This window comes from Strix aluco, chromosome 20 (assembly GCF_031877795.1).
Source record: "Strix aluco isolate bStrAlu1 chromosome 20, bStrAlu1.hap1, whole genome shotgun sequence".
Classification (NCBI taxonomy): domain Eukaryota; kingdom Metazoa; phylum Chordata; class Aves; order Strigiformes; family Strigidae; genus Strix; species Strix aluco.
In genome coordinates, this window is record NC_133950.1 from 5,278,531 (window position 1) to 5,297,425 (window position 18,895).

The 18,895-nt window shown below is 51.0% G+C and overlaps 2 protein-coding genes and 1 non-coding gene across 4 annotated transcripts in view; 2 read left to right on the forward strand and 1 right to left on the reverse strand.

The window, feature by feature from the left end:
• Positions 1 to 7,957, reverse strand: part of LRSAM1 (leucine rich repeat and sterile alpha motif containing 1) — a 30,602-nt gene extending 22,645 nt beyond the window's left edge. Inside the window, exons 1-5 of one of the 2 annotated variants that reach the window (XM_074846636.1) lie at positions 7,871 to 7,957; positions 4,467 to 7,506; positions 3,426 to 3,609; positions 1,838 to 1,894; positions 149 to 193 (exon numbers count right to left, since the gene is read on the reverse strand). In XM_074846636.1, coding sequence (XP_074702737.1) covers positions 149 to 193; positions 1,838 to 1,894; positions 3,426 to 3,497 — 174 coding nt within the window. In that variant the 5' untranslated portion in view covers positions 3,498 to 3,609; positions 4,467 to 7,506; positions 7,871 to 7,957. The remainder of the gene's footprint in view (positions 1 to 148; positions 194 to 1,837; positions 1,895 to 3,425; positions 3,610 to 4,466; positions 7,507 to 7,870) is intronic. The other variant, XM_074846635.1, reaches the window with a different exon arrangement.
• A 138-nt stretch (positions 7,958 to 8,095) lies between these two features.
• Positions 8,096 to 11,498, forward strand: RPL12 (ribosomal protein L12). Its single transcript, XM_074846637.1, has 7 exons — positions 8,096 to 8,254; positions 8,374 to 8,447; positions 9,353 to 9,451; positions 10,142 to 10,223; positions 10,700 to 10,786; positions 11,204 to 11,316; positions 11,405 to 11,498. Exons 1-7 carry the CDS (start codon positions 8,218 to 8,220, stop codon positions 11,408 to 11,410), a joined length of 498 nt encoding a protein of 165 aa, XP_074702738.1. The 5' UTR covers positions 8,096 to 8,217; the 3' UTR covers positions 11,411 to 11,498.
• LOC141932739 (small nucleolar RNA SNORA65) lies at positions 9,867 to 9,995 on the forward strand. Its single transcript, XR_012625902.1, has one exon. It is a non-coding gene; the product is annotated as a small nucleolar RNA SNORA65 (small nucleolar RNA).
• Positions 11,499 to 18,895: the final 7,397 nt, after the last annotated feature.

The window sequence follows — 18,895 nt, forward strand, 5'->3', positions numbered from 1 at the left end:
AACTGCTCTCTATAGTATCGTACAAGTGGCCAAATTCATTACAAGCAAACTTCTGAAGCAACATATAAACAACCACATACAGTAATTTCCAACACAATACTCGAGCATAATAATAGAATTATCTAATGATTTCTGATTGCAACATTACCTTTTTTTGCAAGACTTTACAAGTTGCGAAGGCCCCATAAGGAACCTAAAAACAATTAAAAAATAGTCGTGTCAGACTTCTCAAGATACTATCTTTGTAAGCACTTCCACCTGTAACGTGTGAATAATTAACTTTAATGAAAATGCAAGTGATACTTAACATTACCAGTCACTGGTTTTGGCCCAGGATGCCAGTACTTCTCGGTTAGCTTTCATTTAAAGTGCTTGCAATGGCTCTCCACAATATGACAGTGTCGTGCACAGCACAGAACAGACTGAGGTTTAGGCAGAAGTCCAGGTCTTGCATGATTTAATATTCAATGTACAGATGACTCAAGAGTTCGGGCATATTTTCTGTTAGTCATCACACAAATGTATTCTATGGTTTTGCAACCTCGGCAAACACAGCGCAGTGGGCTAAGTGAGAAAGGTGAGCAACAGGCAGGACTGAGTGTCCTCGTATGTGAGAGGCTCTGCAGGAGAGGGGCAGTCACAAAAGGAATGTTCCAGCAAATTCAGCCCATGCCAGCCAAGGCTCTGACCACCATGCCCTGCTCTGTAGCATGGAACTGCCATCAGCCAAACTACTGTCCAGAGTTAACTTTAAGACCAAACTGATGGGTCACTTTATTTATTGAAACTACGAAGGCTAAAAAGGAGACAAGCAAGACAGAATATTATGGTACCAATCCCAAAGGAGCCGCTGGGGATCCAAGACCAGCTGCAGCTATGAATGGAGCTGGCTCAGTGTGCATCTTCTGTCTGCCACCCTTTTACCCAGACTGGCTCACAGACTGTCCCACACAGCTCACAGACCTACACACAAGATGCTGTTGGCTTCTGATCTCAGAACAAAACACCCCAAAGTCTCAGCAAAGCCATTTCATACCGCACAGCAGACAGCTATCCTCTCCAGGATGGTCCCAAATCTCTCCCCAAAGAGCAGCGCAACATCTATTACCTTGTTTGGCAAAGGCCAAAAGGCTGTGACAAAAGGTTACACAGGTACCAATGTGTTTTAGAAACACAGGACAATGAATACAAACTGAAAGTGAAATAGAAACGGGCTTCTGCTTAACAGGATTGCCTGGCTGCCAGAATGAAAAGCTGTGTCTCCTCTGAAAGCCTGGCAATCTGTCACTAACCGCTCACACTCCAGCAGACAGCTTGTTTCTAATTTAGTTGGCTGCCATAAAAGAAGTCAAGCTGGAAGTGAGATTTCCATCCTTAAGCAGCAGCCTGGAACCAGGGATTTTCACTTATACAGAAAAATAAGCGCAGGTGGCAGACTTTGTAGCTCTAAGATTAGAAACAGTCAGCCTTTGGCAAACAGATTCCCTTATGACTTGCAAAATTCGGCCAGGAGGTCCCAAACTAGGGTCCTACCAAAGTACTGGCGGAGGCTATGAGACCACCCTGCCCTTCCCATCTTGTCAAATGAAAAAAGATTCCCAGGACAGAGATGCAGTGGAAGCAGCAGGTAGGACAGGCAATCTCCCACCAGAAAAAAAAAAAGCAGAAGCAGCCCTCACCTGAAAGCCAGAGCTCAGCAGACTTAAGAAGCAGCAGATCAGTAACAAGCCCATTTCTGTCTCGAGGCTCATAGACATGGTACTAAATCTGACAGTTGGTAACAAGAAGCAGAGAACTCAGACCTGTGAGCTAATACTGGAAGTCGTAGAGAACATACCTCTGAGAGTTCACATTTGGATATGTCAAGAATGTCATCAGCACCAGCTTCTTTTGCCTGGAGAGAGAAGATACGCACCCAGAGAATTAGAGCATACAGAAATACCTGGCCTCTTGCTGCGTATCAACTAAACTACTCAACTGGCCCCTCCCTAGAAAATGCAATTGCAGTTCTCTGACACAGCTCAGATGATGATGCTAGAAGCAAAGGGTGTGCTGCTACAACTGCAGCAAGCAAAACCAGGAAACCAAACTGCAGAAAAACCCTTTTGGTACAATAAATTAGTTTCTGCATGAAGAACCAAAGCACGTCCTAATTCTGCAATTTGAAAGGATATGGAAAGGGAGTGATGGGCTCAGGAGAGGCACTTCCTAGGAACAACAGCAGTGCTGTCCTAGCCTGTAAAGAGCCTGCGGTGTCACTGGCATGTCTCACCCAGCAGACTGACTTTCTTCTGAACTGTACACAGAAACCAAAATAACCTACTATTGCCTTTTTGCTTCCACGGGACCTGCAGAGCCAGCTCTGCTGTGTAAGAATGAGCAAGGACTCACTGCTTCTGTACAAAAGTGGTTTTCCGTGTTCAAAGTGACTCCATCCAATGCAGTTGCTAACAGCAATGAAACTGGACAAATCTCACCATGAGCAGCGCTGCATCTCTGGAATTATTTTCTTAAATAAAAGGCACTACACAAGGCAATAAAACCTGCTTGTGTTAGTGCCCTTGTTAAGTCTTCAGAACTGGCTATCCGACCCTAAACTAAGAACATGCTATACAGAACTAATCCTAGAATGGACAGATTAAGCTACCCTTCCCCAGCCCCACAGGAGCTGAACAGAAACCCTCCAACTGAATTACTGGTACACAACAAAGTCTTCCCTTCCAAAATACCTTACAGATACCCAACTAGCATAATTTTGTCACTTTGAAAATGCAGGTGCCTCTGGAGATTCCCTATGCCAGCCCTGGTCCACAGCTCCTACAGCAGAATAGGTGACATAATTCAAAAGAAGATTGCTTTCAGGAAGCCAACTTGAAATCTGCAGCTGCTGTAAGGCAGGTAGTTCTGCCGACCCCACTGGCATGACAGCAATCTGCTGAGGATCGACCCCAGAGGATCCTGGCCAAATCCTAGTCCAGGAAAACAAACAGCAGCATCTAACAAGTTAATCCTCTGAATGATAGGAAGAAACAAAATAATAATGAGAAGCAAGAGGGGCACAAGGAAAGCCAATTATGATGGGAAAGGGGACGTCACAGTTTCCTTGGTCGGAAAAAAACCTGGGAGATCTGTAAGAGTGAAGGGGCATGGAGGAGAAAGGAGGGATGGGGTCCCATATGCAGGCTGGCAGGTGGAGGACGTTACATGGAACCACAACGGCAGAGAGGGATGCAAGTGGCACGAAGGGGACCTGTGGATGGGAGGGCAAAGGGACAGGGGGAAAGCAGGAATTCTCTGGAATCTCATCAGGAAGATGAACTGCTGTCTTGGTGAGATCAGTAACGAGACTACAGGTAATGCAGGGAACATTTGCCTGGCATCCAGGACTAGACACAGAGAACAGAAAACACCTCGGCACTGCTTACCAGGCACATTTGGTATTCAAGGCGCTTCCGAGCATCATCGCTGGGTTTCTTCTTACGGAAGAAGAGTGGCATCTTTAGTTTTGACTATAGCTCTGTCTCAATGGCACGAATGATCAGCGTAAATAAAGGCAGAGGACTCCAGGAGTATGCATTTGCTGGGGAGCCTGGACTACAGAACTGTGCTCTAGTAAGTGGGGGGAAAAAAAGAAAAAACTCACTGTCTCAGCAATTGTCTTTGTTTAAGCCCTTCTCTGCCTTGATCAAACAGGCAGATCCCAGCACACCTCCATGGTGGAAGCGTTAACACGAGCCGCAAAAGCACTGCTGTGTCTCTGAGACGGGTCGATTGTCTTGGTCATCCCTGTGCAAGATAAATTGTGTCAAGCTGGGACATGTACAGAGAAAGGGGATTGGGTGATCAGGGAAATGCAGGGCCCACTCTAGGACAGGAACTAAAAAAGCCGTAACTATATCAAGAGATCAAGCACCAGGGACAAAACCCAAACTACTTAAAAGTCAATTCTGCCACAATAATTAGTGACTGTAAAATGTTCTAGCATAAAGCTAGGCTAGAAATCTGAAAAACTCCTAATCCTGACAGCAACACAGCTGCCTTCCCCTTCCAGGGCAGGTGAGACTAAACAAGACCCCAGTGCAGTTCAAAATACAGGTAACTGTTTGTAAGGCACCTGATGACCACTGAGTGCAGCAGAGCCTGTCTGGCACATCACACATCCCATCCCAGCCGCTTCCTGGGATGTCATGGGGACCCCAGATTCAGGATGCCCAAGCTAAACTTTGTTTCTCAGCTTTAGGGGTTGTCTCAAGTTAACAAAACTTGCTTTCTAGGCAGAAGCAGAGTTGCACGGGAATACTTTCCCCATTTGAGTCACACAGTGAGATTATAAGATTCTGCTTAAACACCTAATAGCTTAAAGTCAGATTTTTAATAGGCTTATAAAACCAAATCACTTTCCAATAGTCTAATAACTGCCTGCAAAGCCAAAAGAACCAAACTTCAGAAAAACTCTGACTACAAACCAGAGCCGATCGCTGCTGCCCCAGCCACACGCTGGGTGGGCTATCTGCCCTCCTGGGCACTTAGCAGCTTCTCCCAGGCTATGTGTCTCCAGGTCAGATTGCCATACTCCATCCTGGGCTTACAGGGCAGCCAGACCTTTCCCAAAATGGTGGTTCCGGATCACTACAGGACCCAAACCTGGAGAATGTTTTGCTGTTAATTCAACTGGACTGCATGCAAAGACACCGGCTGATTCAAGTGTAAAGGGAAGAGAAGTTGAACCAGAGAGAGGAAAGAGTGAATCACAGTAAGATGCTTGGTGAAATCAGTGCTGCAGGTGGGTGAAGGGGTAACAGAAACCAAAGTCAGTTCTAGAAGAGAATTCTGGCTCAGCAGGGAGGAAAAGGGAGCATGTTGCAGATTGTGAGGGAAGGGCAGAAAGCTGAGGCTGGACAAGAAATGGGGAGACCAGCTGGAAATTTGATGGATACCAGTTGGGATGCTAGGAAAAGAGAGATGGGGACCAGCTGAGCAATAAAATCAAGGAGAAAAAGGGGTTCATCTGAGGCTGCATGACAGCAGGGAGCAAAAACTGGCAATGCAGAAAGGCTGAGCTGGGGCTGCTGGTGAACAAGGGCTCACAAAGGGAGCTGATGCAGGCAGGACTGAATCACTTGGTGGTACGACTGGGATAAAACCAGAGAAGAGCAGAAGAGCAACTGTGAGCCCAGAGGGGGGAAGAGTTGAACCAGCTGGGCAATAAGCCTTGGATTACTGGAGGAACCCAAGGAGCCGTGATCAGCACTGCACGGCAAAGAGGGTGGGCCCAGGCAGGAGCTACAGCTGCCAAAAGTCCCAATCAAAATACACACCATGAAGCTTGCACTGGAGGTTTCGCTTTGCAGTGACTTTTTTAAACATTGTTTTAATAAGACATTTTAAAAACAATACAAAATAGTCAATACTTCACCAGTTCACCAGTACGTTCACCAGCAAATGGCACAGCCATACAATGTAGTTCATTTAGTGCTCAGTGAAGCTCATGTGTTGTACATAAAAAAGATGGTTTTCTGACAGCTCTGTGCCTACAAATTAGTCTCAAACTATACTGAAAAGCACCACAGGATACAGCCAGAGATGCTCCTTGCACATGGAGATCTCTGCCAAAAACTAAGCAGAGCTTTATGTAGATAAATTCTTAGTTAAAAGCAAAATATAGCTTCAGTCTTAAATGCATCCAAGCAACCACCCTTCATTTCACTCCAGAAACAAGGAGGCAAGGATGTCCTGTTTCACTGTACTGCTGTCACACCACTCTACTGGAACAAGCTACGAGACACAGCAGAAGGTGCTACAAACTCATTCTGTGCATTAGAATCAAACTCTCAACAGTTTCATGGCTCTTTCCCTGCCATCCCACTTTGCTATCTTTTTAACAATTTCAGACTACTGAAATGCCCCTCAGACTCGCCTCCCGCCAGGAGGGGAGGTAAGAGCAAAAATTCAGAAGATTAAGCAAGAAAGGAAGTTCATTGTCAGGAGCTACAGTTTGGAAACGCAGGAAAGCAATCAAGAGCCATATGCAAGGTCAGACATCACAAACAGAAACAGAAGAAGGAAATTTAAAGATGAGAAACCAGAAGGACAAGGGTGCCTGCAGCAAGATATCTGTAACTTTGCTCTCTGCTCAGGACTTAGCATCCCTGTGTGCCCTCTCACCTTTCTCTATTACAGCTCATTATTTAATTTTCACCCAAGAAAATCCTTTAAGACATGAAGGCTGAAGGACAGGCAGTTGAACAGGAAAAGAAACATACCAGGCATCAAAAGATGAAGAATCAGAGACTTGTTAAATGGCTTGAAGAGCCTTTAAATGTCAAACTTGCCTTTGTGAAAAGACATGTCAAACCTGCAAACAGCAAAGCTGTGCCTCTCTCCATGACATCGTCTGTATATGCTCTGCTGACCACCATCAATTTTAAGTGAGACTATCACTCAGCAGTCAATAATGAGAAGGGCCTTTGGCATGTGACCATATTTTATAAGATGTAATTTTTATTTATTAAGTTATTGAAAGAACTATCTGTAAGTGCTGGAACAGCACCCACCCTGCAGTGAGTGAGCATCCATGAACTGCAAATCCCATGTCCCAACAGATGCCAGTGGTCTCTGCAGGCACTGGCTCTGCCTCCTACAGAGGAGCAACACACACACAGGGGGAGAAAGGGCAAGGGAACGTCCCCTGTGTGTTTTATAGTCTGTAGCTGTTTGGATGCTGTGAGTAAAATAAAAACAAACCCCTAATTTTACAAACAAATGTAATCAAAGAGAAACAGCAACATGGCTATATAAAAAGACACAAACCCCAGTTTTTAAAACATTCTGGACATCATAAATACAGCATGGCACTGTAACAGACAAGATGGGGGTCTAGAAAGAAGAGAGATTTTATTTTCTCTGGGAAAACTTGCTCAGGAGCACAGCAATGCAGCAGTGAAGCAGTGTCTGGATCTGCGTGGGGCTCCTGCAGAGATGCTGCCTAGTCATGAAGGACAGAGCTGTCACCAGACATCCCTCAGGCAGCAGGGCTTGCTGACTGTGACTACCAAGTGACTAAGAGCGATAGCCGCAAGCCCTGCAGACCAACATGCACTGGAACAAGATTCAGGAAGGAGACAAAAGGTGAACGGCAGCTCTGTAACTTACTCTCCCACAGCACATTTTTTGTGCTGGAGAGCTGTCACAACAGTTGTACCAGTCCCTGTAATCACCAGGCTCTGCCTGATCCTCTCAAGGACCTCCCCTGGCAATGCCTGAAACAAATCTCCTCTCTTCTTCACCAGCTCCAGCTTTGACTCTCAGTCCTCTCTTTCCCTTATTGTCACTATTCTCTTCTTTTTCTTCTTCTCTCTGGGGCTCCCTGCAGTGTCCCCCTCCCAGGTTTCACTCAGCTTCCACAGGCTATCTTTCCCGGTCCTCCTCTTCTTTACTCTTTTATCAGCCAGAATGGAGCCGTTCTGTGCCTGAAGGCCTGAGCGCTGCCAGCACCGGCCCCGACACCTGAGGAAAGCAGCAACAGTGAGCAAGGGCAGCGTCTCCTCCCGCAACAAGCACACCCGCGGCTTCGGGCACCACCTGCTCCCGAACACCCGGTCGCCTGTGCGGAGGCAGCAGAGGCGCCTGCACGGTGCCCTGTGCCTGCCCTCGCCCCTGAGCCCGGGCACAGCCTGAGGGGTCTCACACCTACACGGAGCCTCGGACCCTCGGGAGGAGCGGAGGTCGCCGCCGATCCGCCGCGAAACCCGGCCCCGCCAGGCCTCGCGTCTCAGCGCTGAGGGCAGAAGGGCCCCGCACACGCTGCCGAGGCCCCGGGAACCGACACCCACCCCCTACCGCCACCCCACTCCGGCCCAGCCTCGCTCACCGCTCCCCGCCGCCATGATGCGACACCTCCCCGCCCGCCCCCCTGCGAGGGTCACGTGACCTCCCAGCCGCGGGGACCATCGAGAAAAACAGCCAGAGCGCCCCCCCCCAACCATCGAGTCCTGCCCAGAGTGCCGCGGCAGCGCTCGCGCGCCCCCCGGGGCGGGAAGGCCGCTCGCCCCGCCCCGCCCCGCCCCGCCCTCCCCGGCGGCGGGGCCCGCGCGGGACCGTCCTCTCGCGAGATCTCCGCGGTATATCCGGTGGCCGCGCGCTCCCCGCCCCCTCTCCGCCGCCCCGCCAGGCCGTAGCCAGTCGCATCCGCCGCCATCCGCGCCCGGTACTGCCGCCATGCCGCCCAAATTCGACCCCAACGAGATCAAAGTCGGTACGTGCCGGGCCGGGGGCGGCGGGAGCGTGTGGGGGGAAGCGGGCGGGCCGTGAGGGCGGGCCGTGAGGGCGGGCCGGGCCCGGCGGAGCGAGGGTAACGTGTTGCTGTGCCCGCAGTGTACCTGCGCTGCACCGGCGGGGAGGTCGGCGCCACCTCCGCTCTGGCCCCCAAGATCGGGCCCCTCGGTCTGGTACGTACCGCGGCACCGGGCGGGAGGCCGCGGGGGGCGGTGGCGGCGCGGGGTGAAGCGTGTCCTGGTGTGGTGTCAGTGCCTGGGAGAATCACGGAATCATCCAGGTTGGGAAGGACTTGGAAGCTCCTCCAGTCCAACCATGAACCTCACCCTGACCGTTCCCAACTCCACCAGATCCTTCAGCGCTGGGTCAACCCGACTCTTCAACCCCTCCAGGGATGGGGACTCCCCCCCTGCCCTGGGCAGCCCATTCCAACGCCCAACAACCCCTTCTGCAAAGAAATCCTTCCTAAGAGCCAGTCTGACCCTGCCCTGGCGCAGCTTGAGGCCATTCCCTCTTGTCCTGGCGCTGGTTCCTTGTGTCAAGAGACTCCTCCCCCCTCTCTGCACCCTCCTTTCAGGGAGTTGTAGAGGGCCATGAGGTCTCCCCTCAGCCTCCTCTTCTCCAGACTAAACCCCCCCAGTTCCCTCAGCCGCTCCCCATCAGACCTGTGCTCCAGACCCTGCACCAGCTCCGTTGCCCTTCTCTGGACACGCTCGAGTCATTCAATGGCCTTTTTGGAGTGAGGGGCCCAAAACTGAACCCACTCATCGAGGGGCGGCCTCACCAGTGCCGAGCCCAGGGGTGAGATCCCTTCCCTGTCCCTGCTGGCCACGCTATTGCTGATACAAGCCAGGATGCCATTGGCCTTCTTGGCTACCTGGGCACACTGCTGGCTCATGTTCAGCCGGCTGACAGTTCACACCCGCAGGTCCCTCTCTGACTGGCAGCCACTCCTCCCCAAGCCTGTAGCGATTTTACAGCGTAGCAAAAGAAACTGATGAGCGTGGGGGCGGTGTAGTACGGGGGTGCTCTGCTGTGATCCAAGCGATGGGTTTTGTGACATAATGTGTCTTCTTAGTCCCCCAAGAAGGTTGGTGATGACATCGCCAAGGCCACGGGTGACTGGAAGGGGCTGAGGATCACGGTGAAGCTCACCATCCAGAACAGGCAAGCTCAGGTACTGCACGCCAAGGGATGGCTCAGTGGTGCAAGCGCCAGGCACAGGCAGCTCTGCTTGCCCGAACCACGAGCTGAAATCCCGGCAGGGTCGACTCAGCCCTTCATCCTTCCGAGGTGGATAAAATGAGTTCCACACAGCAGATGTGTGGGGGTCTTCTGGGAAAGACCTTAGAATGCCTGTGTGAGCCTTTTGGGTGCCTCTGGCTCGAATCCGGCAGTGGCTCTGTGTGGTGTATGAAGCCTGGCTGAGGGTTCCCAGCCTGTGAGCGATGGAAGGTGTGCTCATGTGCAGATGTTGATCGTTTATCTTGTTGCAGATAAATTGTTCCTTCTACAGAATATCTGACTAGCAGAAAACTATTTCAAGCAACATTAGAAATTACAAAAAAACCTTTTAACTAATCCCGTAGCCACCCGCCACTATACCTGTCCTGAATTCTGTGGCTGGTATATTCCAGTGGTGAGCTGAGAGGAAGCCCCAGTCCAGGAAGCAGTCCTCTTCTGGTTGTGGGGAGGCCTGTGCCGAAAGGCTGGGAACAAGTTTCTGCACAACAAAAAAGCCTTGTGAGCTAACGACAACCCAGTGCTCTGGCAATTAGCTTTCCAGGCACTGACTGCTCAGCTGAGTATCTTCATTAGCTACCTAATTCGGCTTAGAGGGGGGAAAAATTAATCTCTTTTTGTTTAGATAGAGGTTGTTCCTTCTGCCTCTGCTCTGATTATCAAAGCTCTGAAGGAGCCTCCTCGTGACAGGAAGAAGCAGAAAAACAGTAAGTTTTTGTGTGGCTTTAGTTGGGAATGTCTTTTGGGGTTAAGAAGGGAATAGGTACCTGCCTCTTAGATTATGCAGCGTAAAGTGGCAAACAAGTGCAGTGGGGCTGTATCTTGGGCAGCTGGCGTTCCTTGAGTGCCAGAGTACGGGCACAGTCTGTATGCCAGCAGAGTTCAGGTTCTTGAAAGACGGGGTGGAACAGCCACCCGCTGCTGCCTTGTCATGCAGTGACCAGCACAGTCCAGAGGGGAGAGAACAGAAAATGCCAACTTAGGGAACAGAGTTATTCCTCTTGTGGGGAACTTTGTGCCCAAGTCTGGGAAGAGGCGTGCTGATCGCAGCCGTGCTGTAGTTGTTAACTCTGGTTTCCATGTGGTTTGGGTGCTGGGAGTGGTGCTTTGCTAACGAAGCACGGGGAACTGGGAAGTGCCTGTGTTTACATGAACTGACTGCTGCTGTTGCTTTCCTTCACAGTTAAGCACAGCGGCAGCGTCAGCTTTGATGAGATAGTGAACATTGCGCGGCAGATGCGGCACAGATCCCTGGCTCGAGAGCTCTCGGGTGAGTGCTGGGGCTGCTCCGAGTGCCTGAGCCAGGTTCTGATTTAATTCTGATCCCCAGGAGGGCCCCGTCGCTGTGGGCTGCTGGTGGAGCTCCGTGTGCAGCTGGGCCACGCGGGCACTGAGCGCCACAGGAACAGCCTTGTGCTGGCTGCTCGCAGCCAGCTTGTACCTTCAGGGGAAGGTTGTATGGGATGGTGAAAGGTACATGTGGTGCTTTCTGGTGCGTTCCTGGAAACAGTACGCTAGGCCTAGCTTAAGTTGCTTGCTGTCCCCTGCTGAAGCCTGTGGCGGCAGCCTGCAAACCCCAGAGAGAGGGAGGGACAGCTGAGGGGTGTGAAGAGTCGAGTTCTCTGTTCTTCAAAGATTTTTTTTTTCCTGTGGTAAAACACTGACAAGCTGTGTCTTCTCACTGCAGGGACCATCAAGGAGATTCTTGGAACTGCCCAGTCTGTGGGCTGCAGCATCGACGGCAGACACCCACATGATATCATCGATGACATCAATAATGGTGCAATTGAGTGCCCAGCTGTAAGTATCCATCTCTGACTGAAACCTGCTGTATTACACTATTTGCTAAAAGACTCTACTAATGAGCTGTATTTGCTTCTTTCAACAGAGCTAAGACTGCAGAAAAGAAGTTGCTGTATGAAGGCTCCTTAAGTGTTTTATAGCACCTTAAATACTTAATAAAAGACCCAGTTGTCTGCAAAGCATTGCTGGCTCAATTTGTCCCTGTCCCATGCTGCATGAATAGCAGGTTTTGGCTGGGGACCACCTGCCCAAAGCGATGGTTCTTACACAGACTTTAAAGCAAATTGCCCGTTTGCTGCCCTGAAATCATTTGCTTGCAGCACCACTAGAGTTTAGAGAAGTGGAATTGCCTCAAGCCAGCACTCCAGTAAGGAGCAAACGTTGCTAACTTGTGGCCTGTGTAAAGTTTTGTGAGCTCTGTTCTTGCAAGTGCTGAACATGCAGCTTGGAGCAGCAGGTGTTGCCCTTCATTAAAGTGCTGTAGGGACAGGTCCTGTGTCCCCTGAACCACTACAGCTGGGACACAAACACATTTTGAGGCTTGAAGGTAACTTTGCAGGCTGCCTGCCTCTTAACCCGGTCCTAGAGTGGCCACGTGGGCTTGTGGGATGGGAGGGCTCTGACTAGTCCCTGTTGGAAATGGCATCCAAGGTGTGGCTGTGCAGTGAGCACTGCCAGGGCCTGGAGAATAGCTTTGTGTGCCTGGCAGAGCGCACCTTGGCCTTTCTTCTAGCCCTTTATTACCCAGAGGAACCTCTGGCCTTGGTGGCATTGTGGGTTTTCTATTGTAGAACAGATTGGATTCTTTGCTCAGCTTTTTCTCCTGCCTTGAAGCAGAGGACACCGGATCTTCTTCTGGTGATCGGGACAAGCACACATGTTCTAGTTTGAGATGGATTTCTTTTGTGCTTTATTTCATCACTGAAGAGGAGCAAGTCTTGATTGTGGGTGGGATCCTGAGGTCCTCTCTGCTTCAGAGAGTTGTCAAGGACCTGGTCTCCTGGTTCCTTGAATGGTGACACTACCGGGTCTGGCTGGTTTTTCCCTGTAGCAGCCCTGGGGGAGCAGGCTAAGCAAGCCCTATAGCCCCTCTCTGCATCATATTCTCCAGGCCCTGGTGTATTCACTGAAAGAAAAAGCTGTTGAAGTGTTGGTGTTTACCTTTGTGTGGGCATTCTGTAAATCCAGTGTTACTGCTTGTCAAGAAATGGATTCTAAAACCTGGCTGAGCCACAAAATTTGTGTTTAGCAGTGAGTATTTTGCCTGTTTCTGCTAATTGCTGCACCCTGCAGGAGTGGCTGCTGCTCATAGACAAAAGGAGTTTGCCCCACTAATGGCACCTTCCTGAAGGAAAGGCAGCTCGTCTCCTCCAGACAGAAAACCTGTCGGTGAGAGGAGTCTGTGCCTGTTGCGGGAGGGATGCAAGTACAGCTGTTGAAAAGCATGGCGAGGAGAGAGCGCAAGGTTTAGCCTTGCTTATTCAAAATGAGATTTTCTGGCAAAACCCTGAAGGAGAGCCTTGCAAATGCCATCTTGGGGATCTCAGCCAATGAGGATGTAAAGAGCCCAAGCTCTGCTATAGCACATGTACCTATTTAACCTCTGGAGAGGTTCCTGTGTGTTTCAGGCTTGATGCTTGAAAGCATTGTACTTCACAGTATTTGGCACTTTTCTCACACCTGAAAGCTCTGTCCAGCTGTTAGTGGTACAGCTGGGGGGTGTGGATAGAACCAAAGTTCTCCAAAAATCCTGGGGAAACCTTGTTCTATTTCCAGCAAAGGCTGGGTTTTCCCTCGGGGTGGCACAGCGCAAGGGATGACGTGTGGTCTTTCAGGCCGTGGAAAGCTCTATTAGAAGTGAAGTGAAATTATCCTGGTAATAAGACGCTTTCGCTGACTGAGGTATTGCTAAAAGCCCTGTTAGCAGCAGCATTATGATTGCAGTTTACTTCAGCCCTAACAGAGTGGCCTGGAAAAAAACCCTTATGAATGTTAATTTAGGTCCATTTTTCCAAAGGTCCCAAATGTTCTGCAAGGTGTTTTCCTCTGCATGGTGGTGACAGTACTTCAATTTTCTTGCCAGTGTCTTCAATTTTGCAAATACTCCTCAAAGTTATTCTTACAGGGCACTACAGCCCCAGAGGAAAACTTCCTGCCTGGAGATCTACTATAGTGAGCAGGACTCTAAAGCAGTGTACACTGCAGGAATTGGGGGAGGAAAAGATAGTTCTGCTACTACTTCTAGGGGTGTGTAGGAGAATGCAGTATATGCACAATCAGGTCTGCTAGAATTTGTTGAATGGGGTCTGGATTATTTACCAGGATCTGCCTGAGTCCTTTGTAGGAAGAAGGCAGTGCAGCAGGAGGGTGAAGTTGGCTGCAGTGGGGAATTTGCTGCTGCTGTGTGACATACCAGGTGTGAAAGCTGAATGAGCTGGATGGAGCCACTGTAGAGAACTCAAGTCTCCAAATTCCATCCCAAACTGAATGGGAGGAGGTGTGCACCTATAGTAATGTTTATTTCTAAAATATATGCTAGTAATGTGTTATTTTCTAGTGTACAAGGCAATACAATTCCTAAGCAGCTGTAGCTGAAGGCTGCTTAGATGCAGAGCAATTGTGAGCTGGTTTGTGAAACTAAACCTTTGTGTTTGCTCTAGCTTAAGCCAGGAGCATGGCTTGGGCTAAGTCTTCAGTGCGGAGTCACGCCCTAGGAATGTATCTCGTACTGCTTGTGAAGCATAAAACGTACATTGTGGGATCTTCAGTGGGATCTTCAGAAACCACCTGTATTTGCACATGATTTAACAACAACCTTCTGCTTTGACAGGACTTCAATTTCCTCTCTGCTCTGCTTCTGTTGAGGTACCTACTAGTGAAGCAGGTAAAACTTTATGAAGGTGGACCCTGGGAAAGGAGAAGTCTCCTAGCCTGTTCTTGCAAGATCCAAGACGCCAGGTCAGCATCAAGGCCAGCCAAAAGAAACTGCGAATCATGGCGGTTTTCCACCATGGTCCTGCTGTCTGAAATGTTTAATGAAGCAACAACTCTGTAATTTTGCATTGAGCTCATGGCCAGGAGGGAGTTGCCAGGATCTTTGGGGAAAGGCTGGGCTGGCAGTTTAGCAGAGGGTAAGTGGCTGCCGGAGGGGATGTGCAGGTGGAGGAGTTTGGGCTGACTGCTGCATTTATGATTTCTGAGAAGATCCACTTTTGTCCTTTGTTCCCTGATGAAATGTGGGTACATTGCCCTGGTGATGTGAGGGCCATGGAGATTGAGGACTGTAGTGAAATAGTGAAAGGCATGACAAATATATATTAGTTTTTATCAAATCAACCAGCCATGGCAGACACCAGTTTTACAGCACATCCCAACATGTGACTGTCAGTGTGGAGGGAGCAGCTGGGCCCTCTTACTAAAGCAAAAGTGACCAAAGCCTGATCCAGGTGTCCCCAGAAACTGCAGTTCCCTGTGGAACCTGTGAGGCTTTGCCTGCAGTTATGGATCTGGCTGTTCCTTTACAGCATGGGCTGTATCTTGGGCAGCTCTGCCCGTGGTCCAGGCCCTCGCTGGCCTGTCTCAGCTGTGCAGCCTCTTCAGCTGGTCGAAGCAGAAAGCAGAAAGTTTGTGGCTTTGCTCTTTTGCTTGCTTTTTTCCTGCTGTTTGTAGGGCTTTTTTCTGAGGCAAACAGGGGATAAAAGAGAAACGTGGCTGGAATCCCAGCCACTTGCCATCTTGAATTCCTCAGTCTGGAGTTGACCTTGTTTCAAGCTAGGCACACTGCTTGGGTGCTCTGACCCAGGGGCAGGTGTGGTTCCCCATGCTCTGTAACCTGTCACCTTCCCCACCTCTCAAAGGACATGGGTTGCAGCAAATTCTGATAAGGTATAGGGGGGAAAAAAAAAATCTGTGATGGGTGGTCAGAGGCTGCAATGGGGATGTTGTGGGGTGGTGGGATCTCTGTCCTTGGAGACACACAAAGCTCAGCCTGATGCTGTCCTAGGCGAGCTGGCCTGGCTGTGTGCTGGGCAGACAGTTGGGTCCCTTCCAGTCAAATTACGCAGGGATTCTGCGACAAAGCTGCACAAGTGTTTACACTGCCTGAGGTTAGGAAAGCCTGGCAGAGGACTGCAGCACCCCTTTCAGCAGCAATTTTTGTTTAAAAAGGCTTAAAGTGTTTGTTGACCCCTCCACTTCGGTGTGAACCCTGAGAGGCTCAGGAGCTGTCAGCCTCATGGGTGCCCAGGGCTGTCCTCTGTACCAGGACACATACACTGTGGGTTTTCCCCCACTTGGCAGTGCTGAAAATAATTCAAAAAAGGATTTATTTTGCTTAGGAGCAATTCTCTTGGGGTAGGATACATAACCTTTCCCATGCTACCTTAGGGCACGTGTTCTGGTAGAAGGGATGTACTGCTTGGAAGTACTGCTCTGCCAGTAATTCATTTTTTCCAAATCAGGCTTCTTAAAAAGGAGGCAAAGGGCTTGATAAAATAGTAACAACCTACATTAACTTCACATTTAAAATCCATCTTGTTCATAACTGGGTTTGTTCCTACTCTGGTGACCTGCACCTTCAGGAGAAAGGAGGGAAGGGGACACTGAGGAGCACTGAGCCCTTCCCAGGAGACCTTTGCTCTGGTGGCATAAGGGCTTTGTGCACTTTAAGGAGAACGAGCTTTCTCATTTCCCTGAGACAAAATGGGCCTTTAAAAAGCCAAATCTTTGGGATTCATGTCTTCCTGTGTTACAAAACATTAGGACTGACAATCTCAACTTTGTTATGGTTTGGTGTAGGGTACCGAAGGCCCACAGGGCCAGCTTCCCCCCTGCCTAGGACACACACTGGTGGGGGGAAAGGCAGAGCTGAACCCAGCATCGCCCAGCAGGTGGGTGCCCGTGGGGGTGTGGGTCCTGTCTGAGCTTGTGAGCAGCGTGGTGGGGTGTGAACCGCTCACTAACGGGGCTCCTCTGCTGTTTCTGAAGCCGGCGGGTCAGCCGGCGTGGCGGGAGGCAGGAGGAGTGTGGCTGTGGTAGCGGGGCTGTACTCTGGCTCTCGCTACCGCCCAGCCCGATGGCACGGTGTCCAGCCAGCTGCGAGTGCGTCTGTCCCCACGAGTAGGAATTTCATGGCCCCCCTCTACCAGAAGACCATGGTACTGGGGAGATGATACCCTGCCCTTTGCAAAGGGTGCAGAGCTGGTCTCCATCCATAGCCTCTGGCCCCATCTGCGGCCTCGGGAACACCGTGCCCTTCTGCAATGTCCCTGAGGGCAGGGGACCACATGGAGTGGGCGGCATGGGAAGTACGGAGGGTGTCAAGGGGTGGAAAAAGGCCCAAATAGGAAACAGAGGTTTTTCTGGCATAAAGGCAGGGAGGAGCCTGCTTTCTGGAGGACCTGTAGGCAGAAGCTCTGACTGGAAATGGGGCTCACCTCCACGGTGGGCTTCCGAGCACTTCATCGCCCCTCCTGGGGGTCAGGCAGGCTGGTGTCCCAAGAGGTACCAACAGCAAACTTCCAAAACAGAGGTAACCCCACAAACCTTGGGGGCTTTGTTGGGGAAAGGAAGATGGAGAGAATCCACTGGGCTGAAATTGTGAACCCAAATTGCTGTGATGCCCTCACATACCCATGCACAGCCCAGAATAACCCCCGGTGCTGAAGGGGCTGGCAGTAACCTGCTCCCAGGACAAGCCCTTCACCACGGGGTGACCTCACAGTAGCATTTTGCGAGGCCCCAAGTCCCCCAGGGCAGCCAGGGCTGGTTGCCTTCCCCAGCCAGGGCCTGGCAAGTTTGGGCACCATGGCCCACGCCTGGGATCTCATTAACCCCCCCCAGGCAAACCTCAAAGCACATCACCATCACTGGCATCGCTCTGATTTTCTCCTTGGCTCAATCTCTTCTCCCCACCTGCTGAATAAACCCCCTGATTTTTGCTCAGTGGTTCCAAACCACCTGAAAGAGCGGTGTCGTGAGGAATCAGAGCACTTCCCACCCCGAGTGAAGGCCCTGTGTGCTGTGAGAGATGACTTTGTAAAAGTCACTTGTCTCCCTCGTTTGAGCAGGACATGACATGCCGAACACCAAACACTCAGCTTTTGGCAACAGCAGTACCACGGGCTCTGGTTTTTCTTTCAGATGTATGGCCACAATCATGAAAAGCCACAATCAAAAAACTTAAGGGATCCCCCAATAAATCAATGTGTATGTGCATTAATTCACTGAGTCTTCCTTTCCAATTAACAATTAACCTTGAGAATTTTCTTTTTTCCCTTTAAAAAGCAAAACATTCTTTTTACCATCTAGCTATTTTGTTTCAAATTCAATGTCTCAATTGACTTTTTCATGAAACACAATTCTTTTTGCCTATCCTGTTGCAAAGGTTCACCTCTCTGGTTCGCCGCTGTGACAAAAGAGATCAGGTTTGTGCCCAAATTGCGGGGCGCAGCGCTTGCAGAGTTGGGTACTCCCTGCGTCTTGCGGGTCAACGTGCTGATGACGGACTGCTCCAAATAACTTTGTGTGTTTAATTTCCCTGGTCCACCATTACAGCCTTAAGACGCACCTCTCTTCTGTGGGACTGCTCCATCACAGGGATGAAAGATTCAGAGAAGTTTTCCAAGATTCAGCTTTATATTTAACGTTTGTCTTGTTGTTTCTAGCAGTGGGTTAAACCCGCTGTCCTTGTTCATGTTCTTCAAGACGTAGTTGTCCTACTCTGCCCTAGAGATTTGTAATTCTGTACATAGGAAGCTCCTTTATCAGCGCTCCTCGCCCGCTTTATCCATTTCTTTGCATTTTGAGTTCCCTCTGTTGCACCTTTCGAGCGTTGTTGACTGAAGAAGCCAACGCGTCCATCAAGCGAACGCGGCCCCTCTCGATGCATCTGCCGTGACGCGCCCGGCTCCGGCGGCGGGGTTTGGGGAGGGAAAGCTCTGCAAATCCCGCTCCCCGAGTTTTGGGAGGAAAGGATCAACTTTTGGGAGCTGGCAGTTTTCACTGTCGTTGAGATGTTGTCGCAGCTGGATCACGCAGTCACCGTGCCCCATCCTGCTCACGCCAGGACAAACTCCCCAAGAGCGACATGTCCCCGGAGCCCCCGGCTCTCTCCCCAGCCCCCTCCTATCCCCCGCGCCGTGCCGGGGTGTCGCGGGGACGCCTGGTCCCGGGGACCCCCGCACCCGCCGCGCTGCTCGGGGTTGGGGGGGGGGTGGGGGAGCGGCGTTTATCGCGATTGGCGGGAACACCCCCGCGGCGCCCTCCCGCCCTCAGCGGCCCACTCAGCCCGGGTCGCCGCCGCGGGGAGCACCGGAGGAGGAGGAGAGCCGGGGGCTGCGGAGGGATGCCCGTCCCTCGGGCCAGGCCTCGTGGCCCCTCAGCGGGAGGCGGGCACGCGCGGCCCCTTTAAGCCCAGCCCCCCCAGCCCGCGCTCTCCCGTGTTGGCGGCACAAAGCTTCCCGCGAACGTGACGTCACCGCCCGCGCCTCCCTCTCCCGCCCGCAGCCCGCGCCCGCGCCCGCGCCCGCGCGCGGCCCCCGCTTCCCCACGTGACCCTGCGCCGCGCCGCCCGCCC

Coding starts and splice junctions, on each gene's coding strand:
- RPL12 (XM_074846637.1), top strand. CDS start 8,218: ATGCCGCCCAAATTCGACCCCAACGAGATCAAAGTCG. Junction 8,255..8,373: donor CCCCAACGAGATCAAAGTCG/GTACGTGCCGGG, acceptor CTGTGCCCGCAG/TGTACCTGCGCTGCACCGGC. Junction 8,448..9,352: donor AGATCGGGCCCCTCGGTCTG/GTACGTACCGCG, acceptor GTGTCTTCTTAG/TCCCCCAAGAAGGTTGGTGA.